This window comes from Ceratotherium simum, chromosome 35 (assembly GCF_057802395.1).
Source record: "Ceratotherium simum simum isolate JZ-2026a chromosome 35, ASM5780239v1, whole genome shotgun sequence".
Taxonomy (NCBI): Eukaryota; Metazoa; Chordata; class Mammalia; order Perissodactyla; family Rhinocerotidae; genus Ceratotherium; species Ceratotherium simum.
This window is the reverse complement of record NC_141934.1, coordinates 16,392,955-16,409,686: the sequence shown is the minus strand read 5'-3', so window position 1 is coordinate 16,409,686 and position 16,732 is coordinate 16,392,955. Positions and strand designations below refer to the sequence as shown.

At 51.5% G+C, this 16,732-nt stretch overlaps 1 protein-coding gene across 1 annotated transcript in view; it reads left to right on the top strand.

Annotated features, from left to right (window-relative positions):
• The window catches only part of SRRM4 (serine/arginine repetitive matrix 4), a 149,089-nt gene extending 142,933 nt beyond the window's left edge, over positions 1 to 6,156 (top strand). The window contains exons 11-13 of the mRNA XM_004430125.3: positions 928 to 1,038; positions 1,701 to 1,841; positions 3,633 to 6,156. Coding sequence (XP_004430182.1) covers positions 928 to 1,038; positions 1,701 to 1,841; positions 3,633 to 3,900 — 520 coding nt within the window. The 3' untranslated portion in view covers positions 3,901 to 6,156. The remainder of the gene's footprint in view (positions 1 to 927; positions 1,039 to 1,700; positions 1,842 to 3,632) is intronic.
• The last annotated feature ends 10,576 nt before the right edge of the window (positions 6,157 to 16,732 follow it).

Here is a 16,732-nt window from a genome sequence, read left to right as displayed (position 1 = left end):
GGGAAAGCTGGCAAAAACAGAACATGAGAGAGTGTCTCCACTACCCATTCCTGTGCCCATAGCAGACATTGCTAATCCATCACAGTACTCTTTCCCACTGCACACAAACATGGCCTTATAATCCCTCTCAACCTTGGTATCACTACTAGTAGATCACAGTCAGCATATATGAGATGAAAATTATTTGAAAGCTTGACTTTAGGGAGGTAAGAGTGAAGAGCAGATGTTCCTGGGAAGCTGGAGAAACCAAGGCCATGGTTCTCTAAAAGTGAGAGGCCTTAGTGGAGAGGGAAGAAGCCTGAAGTAGCATAGGGTGAGTAATTCGGATGCACAATATAGTCTAGCAGAAGTCAAGAGCACATTGTAGCCACGCAGACCTGGGTTCAAATCCCTCACCAGCTGAGTAACCTTGAGCAAATTACATCCCCCTCTCTGTGCCTGTTTCGCTATCTGTCGAGTGGGATTGATAATAGTACCTAACCCTAGGATGTGCAGAGGATTACATGAGATAATGCACACAAAGCATTAGTTCCATGTCTAGCACATAGTAAAACACACAACAATCACAGCTAACATTTCCTGTGTGCTGGCTATGTGACAATAGGCTAAATGAGTTACCTTAATTTACTCATTTAATTTACAACTCCATAGGGTAAGTACTATAATTACCCCCATTTTACAGATGAGAAAACAGAGGCCCAGAGAAGTGAAATCACCTGCCCGAGGTCACACAGCTAATAAGCGGCCAGGACAGTAAGAATATAATAAGAGGAAGTTGAACCACCCAAAAGGGAGGGGATGTCACTCTCCGGTAAGGGTCTGGCCTCCAGAAAGAAGGCCTGAGACCAGCTGAATAAAACGGTAGACACCCAGGACAACCGTGGCGGAGCTCAGCAGGCTCCTCAGGGGCGGCCTCCTCTCCTCCAGGTCCTACTCGCGCTCTCCCAGCTATTCCTCCAAGTCCGGCAAGAGGAGCCCGCCTAGTAGAAGCTCTCGATCCCGCCGCAGCCCCAGCTACTCGCGCTACAGCCCCAGCAGGTACGGCCCCGCCCCCAGGCGCTGGCCCCGCCCCTCGAGCCGGGCCCCGCCTCCCAGACCCCCTCCTAAGCGCAGACCTGCCTGTCTGGCCCCGCCTCCCCGAGTCACCTCTGCCGAGCATCTCTCAAGCTCCGCCCCTATTCCCCGTAGGTCGAGCCCCGCCGGGGTAGGGATGGGGAGGTGACTCAGCATTCCTGTAGTTCCCTGGTCTTGGCTGGAGTGGCAACGAGGCCCCAAATCTTTGTGTCCTGATACCCACCCCAAACACTCCTACAGCCACACCCCAGAAATCACATCCTCGGGCCTCAGCCTCGTCACACAAATACCACACCTGATCCGTACATTCAGGCCCCCAATTCTTACTCATGCACCAGGGCCCGCCTAAATCACATAACCTCCCGCAACACCCGCGCCCCGTAATGCCCACCCTCAGAGGCTGACCCCCCTGCACGCGCCCGGCCCACCCCACAGTGCTCACCCCGCAGACTCTCCCCACGGCCCTGTCCTCTTCCCTCCCGCCTGCCCGGGGGCCCGTGCAGACCCCATCGCCCGCCCCAGCGGGGTGGGGGCACAGGTAAGGACGTGAGTGCCCCCCTCCCACGCGTTCACACAGTAGAGCCAGGCCGGCCGCAGCTCCCCAGTAACCCCCCGGCCCCCTTCAGGGAGCGGGACCCCAAGTACGGCGAGAAGGACTCGCAGCAGCGGGAGCGCGAGCGGGCGCGGCGGAGACGGCGGTCCTACTCGCCCATGCGGAAGCGCCGGAGAGACTCGCCGAGCCACCTGGAGGCGCGGCGCATAACCAGGTCAGGCCCGGGGGCCGGGGCCCGCCCCACCCTCACTCCCACCCTCACTCCCACCCTCTTCCCACCTGTTCCGGCCTCAGGTTCTCCCCGTGCCTCCTTGGGGCGGGATTTCAGGATTATGGGAGCTCCGGGATCCTTAACCCCCAACCTCTGAAATTATGTTCTCTTCAAAACCTCGGGGCCAAATCAGCATCCCTGCCCACCCCCGGGGCCTGCAAGGACGAGGCGAGGCCTAAGACGGGGTGGGGCGGGGCTAGGGTGGGGTGACTGGGATAGGGCTGGGGCCAGCCTGAGGAATCTGGTGTGGCCGAAATCTGAGGTTAGGGCTGGGGCAGCGTAGACTGGTCTGGGCAAGAGTGAGGTTGGGCCAGGGAATGGGGGCCAAAGCCATGGGGCAGGGCCTTTGCCTAGGGGTGGAGCCAGGGAGTCGAGACAGACCTCCACCCTCAGACCCGCAGGGTCAGATGCCAGGCTGATGGACCCATACGGAATTATACCCTGAACCAAGCGTGGAGAGGGCAAACAGGGTTGTTTAGGTGCCCACAACACTTAGAGGGAGCCCGGGTGAGTAAGGGGAGAGCACTGGATTTGGAATGGAATCCTGGCTGTGCCACTTTCCAGTGACCTGGGAAAGTCTCTTCACCTCCAAGAGCCTCAGTTCTCACCCATGAAATATTAGAGGAAATAACTTCCAGGAGCTTGAGGATGAAATGAAAGGGCTCAAAGAGATGTGAACATACTTCATAAACTTAAATTCAGAACACTAGAACACGCTGTGTACCACTGTTATGGACTGAATGGTCAGATTAGATGGATAAGGTTTCCTGTAACAGGTAAGGTCTCAGAAGAAAAAAAAACCATAGAAGAGAAGCCTGAGGTCTGAGTGGACACAAATTTCTCATGCCTTGAAAGCTGGGAGAATGGTTGAGTGATGGCCTAAAATTGGCTCTTGATAATCAGTTGGGCTCCTCCAATGCCTCTCTGAGGGTCAACCACTCAGTCCAGTGACCCGCAGGGGAGAAGGGGGCTGGCTGCCCTGTGCCTCCTCCCTGGAGATGACCTGGAGGAGGAAAAAGAACTTGTGCCCCAGACAGTAAGACACGGTGATGGCGTCACCTTCTCCAATATCCCACCCAACACCCTGCGTCGGCCTGGCACACAGGAAGGGACTTCTCCATCCTCTGCCTTAAGCAAAGGTGTCTTTGGCGCAGACTTGGAGGAAAGCTGAGATAAAGAGAGTGGCATTTCCAGAAGACTCTCTGGTTTCCTTAGTCAACCCCAAATAGTCCATCATGATGAACCCATGCAGTGTTTCCCGACCTTTAGTCACCCACACTTTGGCCTTGTCTGCTTAATTAAGTATACTATTGTTTCCTTAATTTTCTTTAAATAGATTTGCCCTTTTTTAGAGGTCCATACATTTATTTCAAAAGGAAACTTGATACACTACAGTAAATGGAAAATCTCTCTCGCCATAAATAGAAGGTTCTAGTAGAAGTAAAAATAGCAAACTATGATTAAAGTTTAGATGTAGATTCTGTTGCCAGCTGGAGGCTCTGAGCCCCAGGCTTGCTGTTTTAAAAAGTGAGGTTATCACTTTCAAGACATATCAGCACTAGGCTGAGCCCTCCTGATGTTCTCAGAACTGCAGGAGAAGTGTAAAGGGAGAATTTTTTCCTGAGGGACTGGGGAATGGAAGGATAGTGTTTTCCCTTGGGACAAGGCTGGCACTCCCTGGGTCGAGGCTGGGAGGAGTCTGGCCCTCATGCAAGCTCCCTCTGGTCTCTGCAGTGCCCGGAAACGCCCCATCCCCTACTACCGGCCCAGCCCCTCCTCGCCCAGCAGCCTCAGCAGCACCTCCTCCTGGTACAGCAGCAGCAGCAGCCGCTCGGGCAGCCACAGCTACTCCCGGAGCCGGAGCCACAGCCGCAGCCACAGCCACAGCCGGAGCAGGACCCGCCCGAGCAGCAGCTCCAGCTCCCGCAGCCCCAGCCTGGGCTCCCGGAGCAGGAGCCGGAGCTACAGCTCAGCGGACAGCTACTCCAGCATGAGGCGCTAAGCGAGGGCCTTCCCTTGAGCCAGCTGCCCGCGGGGGCCCCTTTCACTCTGCCAGCCGCCCCCACTCCCTGCCCACCCTGCCTTCTCCTTGGTGACAGACACTGAGGGCTCCTGGACCTGTCCTTCCTGCTCTCCTGGGGAGGAGGGAAAGAGGGTACTGGGGCTTTGGCCTCTATGTCGAGCTGCTAGGAGCCTCCACCAGCATCACCCTGGGGCTCAGTTCAGGCCTGGGCGTATGGAGAGAACCACCCTCTGTTGGCACAAAAAGCCTCAAGGTTTTGTAAGAAGCAATGGGTTCATGACTCAAAAGTTTGGGCCTGGCCAGGAAAATGTAGAGAGAGTTCTGGTAACCCACTGCTCACAGGATGCATACAGAAGGCCGGCGGTAATTCATCAACCTGCCCTCATTCTCCCCTCATTCAATCTCATGGCTGCACGTGTATGGACCCCCATAGGGGTGGGGGGGGGGAGATGAGAGGAGACCAAGGGCAGTTCAGGCCCAGGAATGGGGATCAGGCCTTCCACCTCCCCTAACAGGCCAGAGCAAAGGCTAGAGGCTATTGGGTCCTAGAAAAGGGACATATAGGAGCAGGGGACATGGACATTTCCGTTGGTGGTAGGTGTCAGAAGGTAGGAGATAGGCTCTTCGGTCATGAGTAGAGAAGGGGTCAGTCTGCTGCTCCCAGTATCTCAGCATGGTCAGGGAAAGGAGCCCAGTAGGTTCCAGCAACGGAGGGGCCACCACACGGTTTACACAAAATGCCTCTTGGCTGTTCACAGGGACCCTGCAACCTCACTGAGAAAGGACACAGTAGACACTTGGGACAGTTTGGTCTAGAGTCCCACTTCCCAAATTTGCCTCAGCTCCACTAGCTGGCACCAACTTAATTCCACAGGACCATCTGCTGAACATTCCCCAGTGCCATGGCCAGCTGCCAGTCCCCAGCGCCAGCCAGTCTGGCCTTACCCTCTGGTTGGCGCCTGCCTGCCCCCTCCCCACTGCCCAGACTGCCACACCCTGGATCCTACCCAGCACAGCTGCTCCCGCACCCACCCACCCACCCTCAGCCTAGCCAGCCCCTTTGCCTCTCAGGAATTTTGCCAGGATGGGGCACGGCAACTCAGGTTTGGGGGAAGGACCCAAATCTAGAGAGTCTGCGGGGAGAGGGGCTGGGATGCTCCACGGCTTGGGCCCCCACCGGCTTCTGTGGTTTCCTGTCAGCTGGGGAAAGGCCCACCTTCATTTCTGCCCTCACCCCCCCTTCCCCCTGCCCAGGGCTGGGCGGCGAGAGTAAGTTGATCTCCAACACAAATATCACCAGCTGCTTCGTCCACAGAAGGCACTGCGAACAGGGGCATTAGGGAGAAGAACCTTAAAATAAACTCTTGGGCATCCCCCTCGCCAGCTGACTGGCTTTCCGGAGCCTTGAGGGTGAGTTTCAAAGTTTGTGGTGGCAACGGCAGCAGCACAGGGCATGGAGGGAGAGAGCCAGAGGGGAAGGTTGCCAGCTGAGGCTACGGGGAAGCAGGGACCAAGCATTCTTTATCCCTCACACCCCAGGGAAAACATTTAGAAAAAATCCTTTCTCTTAGAAGCAGTGACCCCCTCCCCAATCTTCCCCATCACATCAGCCCGTGGGGCCAGAAACTGCCCTACAACCACCCCGAAAGTCCTTCCTCCATCAGGAGAGCAGAGCCGGGCAGCCCCAGGCAGCACGCAGTGGAGGACCCGGCCTTCCCATGATGCCCTCTGGCCCCGACCTAGGCCTCGCCCACCAAGACTGATGGATGCCAGTGCTGTCACCGCAGAAGGACTGATGGCAGGTGCCTGGGACAGGGGCAGGTGCCCTGGGAGGGCATGTACAGCAACTGTAAATAACCCTCTTCCCCACCCAGGAACCCAGACTGGACTCAGTCTCCCTTCACGGAGACAAAGGTCTTCCGGAGCCACGGAACCTCCGGAGCTACGAACCTCCTTAGCAGGACGGCGGTGGGAGGCCCAGGAGCCTCCCGTTCAGGCTGCTTTCATTCAAGCAACTCTAGGGGACCATTTTGCCTGGGGCTCCTAACGAACCTTTTATTTATTTTATTTATTTATGTTTATTTATTTATTTATGTGACCTCTCTCTGTCTCTCTCAACCGCATGCGGTTGCCATGAGCAGTATTCAGCTATTTATTTATTTACACGGAGAGGTTGTGTGTGTGTGTTTGTATGTGTGTATGGGAAGGGGGGGACTTCTAAATTATTTTTGCGCATCTCTCTTTTTTTTCATCGTGTCTCTATGGGTGGGATTCCGGAGGCCGGATGTGGGTAGGGATGTTGGCCTTTTCCCCGAAGGCGAGACTCGCAGAGCTCCAAGTCTGGAACATTCTGGAGTTGGCCTGGAAGCACGTTCATCCAGACGTCGGTGAGGTTCAGGCCTGCGCCCCAGCCCCCTACCCACCAACTACCTCACTGAGGTATCAGGAAGGTGCAAACAGCTAAGAGGCTTATGAGCGGAGGCGCTGAATTGACACAGTGGATGGAGTCAGCTCACGTTGGGGTTGGAGTCTAAAGTTGGCATGTTGGGCAAAACCTGCACAGAGTTGAAATTGCCCATGAAAATGCATTAGGGAGACACCTGATGGGAGGCAGATGCGGATCTCTTGGCCAAGTGATGAGACTTCTGTTAGTACTTATTGAAGTATCTGCCTTGTGTTTGGGAGGCCATGGTGGTTGAAAACGACGTCTGGTTTAAGGGGATGGCACTTGGAGCTGATGAAGTGCTCACACTGTGAGAGTAAGGCAAGAATCAAGCTGGTGGAGGGAAGAGCATAGGCCCATCTTGATCTCACCCTTACTCCAGGGCGTATATGAGCCGAGGAGATCACTCTCTGGCTTTTCTGAGCATACCAAGTTGGTTTCGTGTAAGTTACACATGCTTCTGACTCCACTGTAGCTAATTTCTCCCCATCCCCTGAGATTTCCAAGCTGCTCTGTTCCTTCTGCGGTAGACACACACTGCCTTGTGACTAGGGATCAGCTCTGCTGGGAGAGACACACAAACCCAGAGCAAAGCCTTTTTCTGCGATCTCTTGCTGTTCTGTCAGGAGAGAGCACAGAGCTATTTCTAAAATTAGAAGAAAAAAAAAAAAAAAGATGAAAGGAGCAGCCAGAATTTCCCCCAGGAAGGTCATTTCAGAGCCCATCCTGGGAACCAGGATCTGGAGGCCTTAACCAGTCCTGGCTCTCTGACCCACTAGCAGCGTCTCCTGACTGCTGGCCAGAGAGGGCTCCCACCCTTTCTAAAGTCACTATTGAAATGCCCAGCTTGCCTGGTCCATCTTGGGGTTTGGTGGGACTTTTGCAACATCTCTGGTTGTTTCCCTGGCAATATGACTTTCCTCTGCCCCAACCCAAGCACGGCAGTACCCCTAGCCTGGGGAAGTTTGCAAGAGGGCTGGTTAAATTGCTTCCTGGGGGAAAATCTCTCTCTCCCTCTCACGTGCTGTGTTTCTTTAATTTCCTTTTTTTCCATCCAAAAATAAACCTCTTGTTAGGGCACTTGGTAACCATGCTAACCAGAACCTCCCAATTCCTGGCATTGCTGTTCCCCTGCCTTCTTCACCTTCATTACCCTCTGCTTTCAGAAAATGAGACAGACCACCTGAAACCTGCTCCTGGTGAGGACTTATCTTAAAAACCAGCATCTGAAATGGGAAGAGGATGTGGCTTGAGGTCAAGCAACTGATGCAGCCCAAGCCCTCCGACCTTCCTGTTATGGATGTTCACCGGATGAGTGAACCTGGACAAATTGCTCCCTTTTTCTGGGCCAAAGTTTCCACCTTTGAGAAGTAGAGGAATTGTTGAGACACAATTCAAAATACTGACCTGAGGCCTGGGCAATTCTTCCAAGACAGAGACTTAGAGCAAAAAAGAAAACATCCTCGAACATTTTACGAGGTTCTCAATCGTGAGAGTAAAACCTAAAAGCAATATGTGAATTCCCTCCTGTTAATTAAGAAAAGCTAATTCAAAGCCCCCACCCAGGCACAATCTAGTTCATCCAGGTTTGACTGCATTCCTATCTCTGTTGCTTCCCTTCTTTGAAGGAAAGGCAGTCTTTCAGAAGCAAAACAAAATGAAGATGTTTGAAAGACAAGCGTCTCAGTCTCAGAGAGCCCCATCACTTCATTTACTCTGACCCATCCTCTCTCCCAAAAGGCTTTGGTTAAAGAGGCCAAAATTCAGGATGCTCCCAAAGGTTTGAAAGTACATTTTTTGTTCTCAAGTCTCACTTTCATCTTCCATATTCTTTTCCATGAATGTCCAAAGTACTCTCACGTGCATGTCTTGCCTTGCTTTCCTCTCCAGTTGACTAGAACAGTTTGTCTGATTAAAAAAAAAAAAAAAAAACACCAGGATTCCTCAAAACACACCCCCTTCTCCCTTGGCCAACTAATTCCAGCTGAGGAACTTAAGCTGGATACAGTGTCATCCAGCAATGCTCTATTGCAACCTCTTCTCACTTGCGCACCCAGGAGCCAATGATACTGATGGAGATGTCTCCCCTCTGTCTGTGGCTGCTGTTTGGGGTTTGTTTGTGTTTTTTTTTTGGTGGTTGTTGATTTGCATTGTAAATACCATGGTGAGGGCCCCTCATCAGAACACGGCTTATTTAATAATTTATTTCCTATTTATCAAGTGGTATTGGGAGAGGAGAGGGACCACCTCTTCCCCTGAATTGCTCTTGGAAATTGCCCCGTCTCCCAGCTCCAGGTGTGGCTGTCTGCATCAGGGGCGTTATCGCCCAGGTAATGAGCCGCTGGAATCACCGCGCAAATTGGAATTGGCAGAAATGGAGGCTTCAGTCATACAAATTAAGCTCAAATGGAACTAAAACACTGGTTATCTCCGGGAAAACCTCATTTAGATGGAAATTAATTGAGGAATAAAATGCCTGCGCACGAACCAACTTCTATTAAAAAGTCACAACTCCTTGGAAAAAAGAAGAGAGAGAGAGCAAGAAAATTGTCATTCGTTTTCTCTGGCCCAGAAAGGCTATGCCTCATCTTCTAATGAGCCGAGCCAAAGAGACTGGAACAGTTTCCTTGGTGGTTCTCTTGCCTGTGTATGTGTGTCTGGATGAAATGGAGTGGGTCTCAGGCCTCAGTCTTATCATCTGTAAAATGGGATCTGGCCTAAATGTCCTTGGCAGGTTGCGGGGAGGGGGCTCTAACTCGGATGCTGTGAGCTCCAGACTGTCAGCTATATGGTCCCTTGTGTCTTCTGCTGACTGTAGGTTGATGGATGTCTCCCAAGGAAGGAAATAGAAAACAGGGCATGGATTTCATTTGCAGGATGAGGCTACAGTAGCCAAGTCCTGCAGTCAGCTATGGGGGGGCCTCCAGGTGCTGCCGCCTGATCATTCTTGTGGCCTGGGTTAAAGCCCTCTGTATTTCCCTTGAACTTCTCTCTAAGCCCAGCAGTCCAGGCATCAAAGGAGAGACCAGAATGGCTTTGCTGTGCTCTAAATTTGACCACTGTTCATTGTGTCAGGCCATATTTTGTGCAATTGTTCAAACAAGCCAGAGACATAGTCATGTTGCTATTTTTCAGATGAGAATACTGAGGCCCGAGAAGGGGGAACTGATGTGCCCAAGCTCCCTTGAGCTCAGATCTGCCTGACTCCATGCCCCACACTCTCTTGGTAGGTCTTTGTTGCCGGGCCTGTGCTGTGAGGACTTCTCTTTGTGCTGTGTCTTTTCTGTCCCAATTCTCAGCTGTTGCCTCAAGCAGTCATTGGCAGCCAAGGACCTAGCAGAATTCTCCTCATCAGCCCAGGGGTCTTGGTGCACCCTAAGGCCATTTCTCCATGTCGGGGGCTGGAACTTCCAACTGGAAAGCCCCAGACCAGGGGACCCACCACCAGCCCAGCTCAGCCTGAGTAGCCAGCCTCTGCCCGGAAAGCCCACATCAGAGGGGAGAAGCTCCTGTGTCCTCCAGCGTCCTGGGACCCTGTCCTCTCCCCAGTGACACAGCAGCTATGGCTTGTTAGATATCTGGTGTCCACAGCTAAGCATAACCTTCCCGGGGTTTCCGATGTTTCAGCCTGTATGACACGTCTCTGTTCTAATAAAAGGTCTCATGGTATGGTGTTCTCACACGCGGCCCAGTGTCCTCTGTCTGTGTGGGGCACCCAGAAGCAGAGGGAGGGAGGGTGGCAGGGAGATAGGGAGACAGAGCGCCTAAGCAGCACCTGCTGTATGCCACACATCGTCACAATGCTCAACTCACTTCTTTAATCTTCGGAACAGACCTGTAGGTATTTTGGTTTCATATACGCATAACCTCTCCCTAAGCATTTTACATGCATTATCTTACTCAGTCTTCACTGCAACCCTATGAGGTAGGTTTTAGGATCTCCTTCCTATGAAGAAGGAAACTGAGGCCCAGAAAAGCAAAGACACTTGCCCAAGGCCCGGGAGTTGATGACAGGATCCAGGCAGGCTGACCCCAGACCCGGGCTGCTCACTGCTCTGCTCCACAGCACCACAGCTTATGCAATGGGTAACCAGTGTTTTTTGGATAGCATTGTTTTTGTCTGAGGCCTTCATGGTCAGAGGCAGTTCAGTATAGAGCAAAGATTTGGGAGTCCAAAGATCTGGATCCAAATCTAGACCCTGCTGTTGTTAGCTGTGTGGCATTAAGCAAGGATGGCACCCTGTTGGGGCTTGGTTTGCTCATCCATAAAATGGGGACAGCGACAGCTACCTCCCTGGGCCGCAGAAAGAACTAAATGGAATGGTGGCTTTAAAAAAAAAATTGTTGCATGGAAAGCACTCAATGAACGTTAGTGAGCATGACTGCTGTTTCCTAAACCAACTGAGCTCCGGAAGCAGGGCTCATGAAGGCAGCCAACTGGGAACAGCGGGGGTCCTGCGAGGCCCTGTGGAGGCCTCTGGAAATGTTCTCAGGGTCCAACTTAAGTGTTTCTTGCCCTAGAGAACAGGGGTTGAAAACAGCCACGGGAGCGGGCAAGTGAGGGCGGTGGTCGGGGTGAGGACTGTGGGGAACTGGGAGCCTAATGTACCGTTGCCAGGGAGAAATCTCCTGATTTCTCAAGATAGCCTGAATTTTTAGATAAAATACCTGATTTTTAAAATGTTTGTAACTCATTCTTTTTTCAAACATTATGTGGGTCAAAAATATTGCGCACACACACACACACACACACACACACACACACACACATATCATCCCAGGGGCCAGACAGGAGGCCTTGGCCTCAGCCCACCCCAGGGTTACTGGGGGGTGTTTCAGCCCCTGCGTACTGCACAGACTGTCTACACCTGAGTGGGTTATCAGCTAGGGGAGAAAGGTCAAACAAAACAGGTTACCACCGTCATCTCCTCTTGCATCCTGAACCTCTGGAAGTCTCCCTGGGGAATTATTTGGATGGGCTGACCTCCCTGGGGTAACTCCAATGCTGTCCACCATCACCACCCACACAAACACACACCCCGATTTCTTTCTGCCCAAATAGGCTTGGATAAGGCAACAACCACTGTCCTCTTCTGAGGCTTCATCAATAAACAACAGTAATAATATAATAATAATAATAATTACCTTTTATGGATCAATTATCATGTGCCAAGCCCTTTGCATGCACTAACTTATTCCATGTTCATAACAACCCCATTTAGCCCCATTTGACAGAGGAGAAAGTTGAGGCTCATAGAGTGAACAGCACATAGCTAGTGGGTATTTGAACCTAGGTCTGTGGGCTCCAGGGCAGTTTCTGCTGCTCCTCTCTCCCTCTGACAGTGTGAGCCCCCATCAACTCAGAGCTAGCCCTCCATAAGGGCTCCTGATGACTTTTTCTGGAAAACGTGGCTGCCAGGAGGTTGTCCCTGTGACGCCAGCCACCCCTCAGTGACTCACAGAGGAAGCTTTCACCCCTCTATCTCCTGCTCTAGCTCCTAGTTAAGGAATTGTTTGTTCTCCAGCCAATGGTCTGAACAGGCGCCCCACCCCTCCCAGCCTCTGCTCTCCCGGCTGTGGGGAGAGACCTGGGCTGTGGGGAGAGACCTGCTTCCGGAGATGTTTGTCTTTCAAGCCAGACTAGCAGCCGCCCAGGGATGGAGCGGAGGCAGCAAGCAGCCAACACCCTCACCTTCTGCAGCCCCAGGGACACACACGGCCCTTCCACTGGGTGAAAGCAATCAGCCAAGCAGGTGATGGGGCAACATCAGAAAATAAAACATCCCGAGAGACAGGGGCCCAGATTCCTGCCCCTAGCTTGCTTCCCGACCTAAGCACATCAAGTCCCTCTCTGGACCCCAGTCCCTCCACCTGTTAAAGGAGGTTGGCTCAGCCCAGTGGTCCTCAACGCTGGCTACACATTAGAATCACCTGTGAACCTTACAAAATGACCCCAGCCCGAGTCCCACTCCGCCCCAGATAATAATTGCTGAGGGTGGGTGCCAGATAGCAGTGTTTCTAAAGGCCTCCTAGGTCCTGCTAACATGAAGCTGGGATTGAGAACTATTGAATCAGACGGTGCCTAAAATGTCATCTGCCGTCCAGGTCTGATGTCCCATGGTGTGTGACAAGCCACCATGATGGTAATAATAACACCATCGACAACAACACCCAGCACTTATGGAGGACCTACTATGTGCTGGGCACGGTTCCAAGTGCTTCCCATGTATTAACAGAAATTACATTATTTCATCCTCACAACATCCTCATGAGGGAGGTACTATGTTAATGCCTATTTTACAAACACAGAAACTGAGGCACACACAGGTCGCCTCAGGTCACACAGCTCGTTAGTGGCACAGCTGGATACTTAGATGGGGGCGAGTCCAAAGGGTCACCTAAAACAGCCTTGGAGGTTCAAGGATGGCGTCACAAAAGAATTAACGTCTAGGCTGATGCCTGGGAAATGAGTCGAGTCAGCCGGGACAGGAAAGGGAGCTCAGGAAAGAGGAGGGAGGGGGTTCCCAGGCAGGAACGATTCGTGTGGACAGGACCAGGGGAATGACTTCCACCTGCCTGAAGGAGGCTCTCCGTCCCCTGCGTGCCAGTGCATTCTTTCCATAGCGCTCATTACTGTCTGTAATTAGTGTGTTGACTTGTTTACTGCCCATCTCCAAGAGGACAGAAGCCTCATCTGCCTCATTCATCCCCCATCCCCGTATGCCCGGCAGGGACTGCCACGCCTGGCCCCGGCCGGCTGGCTGTCAAGTGATTGAATCTTCCTGAGGTTGCCAGCTCTGCTCCCTTCCAATTCCCATGCATTTTTGAGCTGGTTAATTTTTACTTTATGTGGGGGGAGTGTGGCAGTGACACATCCCACATAGGGACTCTGTGGATCTCTCATGCACACACTCTGCCCAGTAGGGGCCGTGCCCCTCCCTGGGAGTGACAGAAGGCAGCATGGGAGGGTGAACAGACAGAAGTGAGTACCTACTATTTGTCTAGTACCTCATGAGCCTCTGGGGATATGTTACTTGGGATTAGAGAATGGCATGATTTTTTAAAGGCAGTGGCTGAGAGCGAGGACTCAGGAGTCAGAAAGACCTGGGTTTGAGCCTGACACTACTGTTTCCTGGCTGTGTGTCGATGTGTAAGTGGCTTAACCTCTCTGAGCCTCAGTTTCCTTGTCTTCCAGTGGAGACAATACAAGAGGAGGGTGCCATGAAGATTAGTCGAGATGATGCATGTAGAGCACTTAGCCCAGGGCCTGATGGAGTTCGGATCATCATTACTGATACTAAAAAATTGGGGGGTTGGCCTCAGTTGCCTAGGTAAGCTCATGACAAGTTTCTGGGAAGGTTCCAGGTCACCTTGGCAAAGTGTCAAACAGCCCCTCTTCTCACCTTTCATCACCTCTAACACCAGATTCTGGAGAGGCACTCCCAGCTGCCGCCCTCCATAAATATCTCCTCTACTAAGAAGAATCTAGAGTCTCCTAAGAACGTGGCGATCTGCCCACGAATGTCCCCACCCCAACATTTCATCAACATTTCCTACCGAGCAGTTCTAACATCAATCCACCAGTGGAAAGACAGGGGGCGCTGTTCAGGCGTTCCCACCCAGAGCAACAGGGCGTCTACTCCCTCTGAATCCTGGCTCCAAATCACTCTATGGCTGCAGCCAACCTGTGGCCCGATGACTCATGGCAGGTTTTCTTTTTGTCTTTGTTTTCCCTTTGCCAATGAAACTAGTCAGATGCTTTCTCAAGGTGTAACACTGGATCCCTTTGACAATCTACTCTCGCATCTAAAACCAAAGTAAACACCACCAACCACATCAAATATACTCATACTGCCAAATGGAAGGGGGTTGTAATAGGTGTACACACACCACACACACACACACACACACACACACAGAGTTTGTTTTTTCCCTTCAGTCTCCCTCACCTCAAACTCTATTTCTACATTAATTAATCTTAACATAAGGGAATCCATACCTCCCATGCGTGGGCTTCATGGGGTCTGTGAATCATCTGAAATCCCAAGCAAAGTTCACATGTATGAATATATCAGCATTTTGGTGCAGAGAAGTATATATTTCCCACCTGTTTTCCAAAGGAATAAAACTTGAAACTTTCAGGAATCTTCTGCAAAATCTGTCTTGACTCTCTCAGGAGATGGCAGTTTCTAATTGTCTCCAATAAGCCACTGCCTTTTCATCCATAGTAATAAAACCCCCCAATTTTGAACTGGGTTCATAGCCACCCAGAATAAAGACTGCATTTCCCAGCCTCCCTTGCAGCTGGGTGTGGCCATGTGACTAATTTTGGCCAATGAGATATAGGCAGAATTTTTGAATAGTGGCTTCCAGAAATTTCTATGAAAGAGATTTGTCATGTGCTTTCTCCTTCGTCTTCATCCCTTTCTCCTTCTCACTGGCTGGAATGTGGACATGATGGCTGGAACTCAAGTGGCTCCTTGAAGTGACTTTGGGAATGGAGCCCATATAGATGGAGAAATAAGATGGAAGGGTCTCAGACTCTGAGGACCTTAGAGCAGAGGCGCCACGCCAGGAATGGACAGAATGTCTCTGGACTTTAATATTAGGAAGAAATGAGCTTCCCTCTTCTTTCAGCCACTGTTATTTTGACTCTCTGTTGTTCACAGCTAAAGTTAATCCTAACTCCTATTCAGGGTGAAACTAAGACAGCTCCAGAGGGAGATATCTCGTTTATGTCTCTCCTTGTCCATCTCTATACATCCTCCCCAGCTCCTCCAACCTTCCTCCCCCTCCCAGCACAAACCGTGAGAACCCTCTCAAGCTGAACCCTCCTAAGAGCTGTCGCTCCCAGACCTAAAAAAACACTGTTTCCAAAGCAGTTGCTTGGTGTCATGGTCACCAACTGGTCAAACCAGCTCCTGCTCTGACCTCAGAGATATCTGAGAAAAACGCCCTCAAGATCACAGATTTTCCAGCTCTCCCTCCCCTAAAGATCTCAGAGCCACCCTCTGCGTAAGTGCCTCATAATGGCACTCTACATAGATGTCCCCAATTGAGAGGACTAGGTACCACTTTCCCAGCCAGATCTCTTGGCAGAGAAGGCGATAGAATGGTTTACCCCTCAGAATGGTATTAGCACCGAGAAAGTTCATTTGAAGCAATACCAGCAACCACAAAGGGAAAGAATTAGGAAGACTATCCATCAGGATACTCTAGGTTATACTGTAGCAACAAATAAATCCAAAATTTCAGTCTTAAAAGAACAAAGGTTTATTTCTCATCTGTGTCCGTTGTGGGCCAACGGGGGCACTCTGCTCATTAGTGACGTTGGTGGCTGTTGTGCAGAAGGAAAGAGAAATCACCCAAGGGTCCTGCCCTCATGGAGCCGAGGTCTCCCATGGGCTATGACAGTAAACGCTTTGAACTGGAATCGACAGACATCACTTCTGCCCACAACTCACTGGCCACAACCAGTTCCACGGTTCTTCCCAGCCACAGTGGCATCAAGAAGTCCATGGTTACCTACCATGTGCCCAGAATTTCACCAAATCCCAACTCTGGGCCAGGTACTGGTCTAGGTGTCAATGACACAGCCCTAACCAATCAGACAAAAGTCCTTACCCTCAGCCCTCATGGAGATTACGTTCTAATGGAAGAGGCAGATAAAAAACAGATAATAGAGGTGTAAAATATAATTATCAGTTAGGGACAAGTGTTATGAAGAAAAAGAAGCCAGCTGATGTGAGAGAGGGTGCTTTAGATCAAGTGGTTGGAGGAGGTTTCTCTGAGTAGGTAACATTCAGGTGGAGACACAAATGAAGTGAGAGACCAGCTGTGGGGAGATCTGGAAGTGTCCCAGGTGGTGGGGACAGCAGGGGGAAGGTCCTCATTCAGGAATAGATGTGGCTATTCTGTCTGAGGGACAGAAAGGAGGCCACTGGGACTCAAGCATAGTGAGCAGGGGTGGATGGTAGCAGGGAATTGGACCAGAAAGGGAGCCAGGAGCCTTTATTTTCTTCATAAAACTTTTCAGGATCTGAAATTGTTCTAATTGTTGATTTGATCATTTGTTTATTGGTGGACGTGAGAGCAGAGACTTCCGCCTCCTTCACTGCGTCATCTCTGCCCCTAGGCTAGTGCTTGGTACACAGAACTTAGTAAATATGTAATGAATGAATAAATGAGTAAATGAATGAAGTCTCCCGCTCCCCTGAATCTGGCACCACCATCCACCCGGCTGCCCAGGTCTAAAAACCGGGCAGTGCATTGATGCCACCCCCGTCTTCCCTCCTGTCCATCACGTGGTCAAAATGCCTCTGCCTCACGGGGCCGGCCTGGTGGCGTAGTGGTTAAGTTTGCGCACTC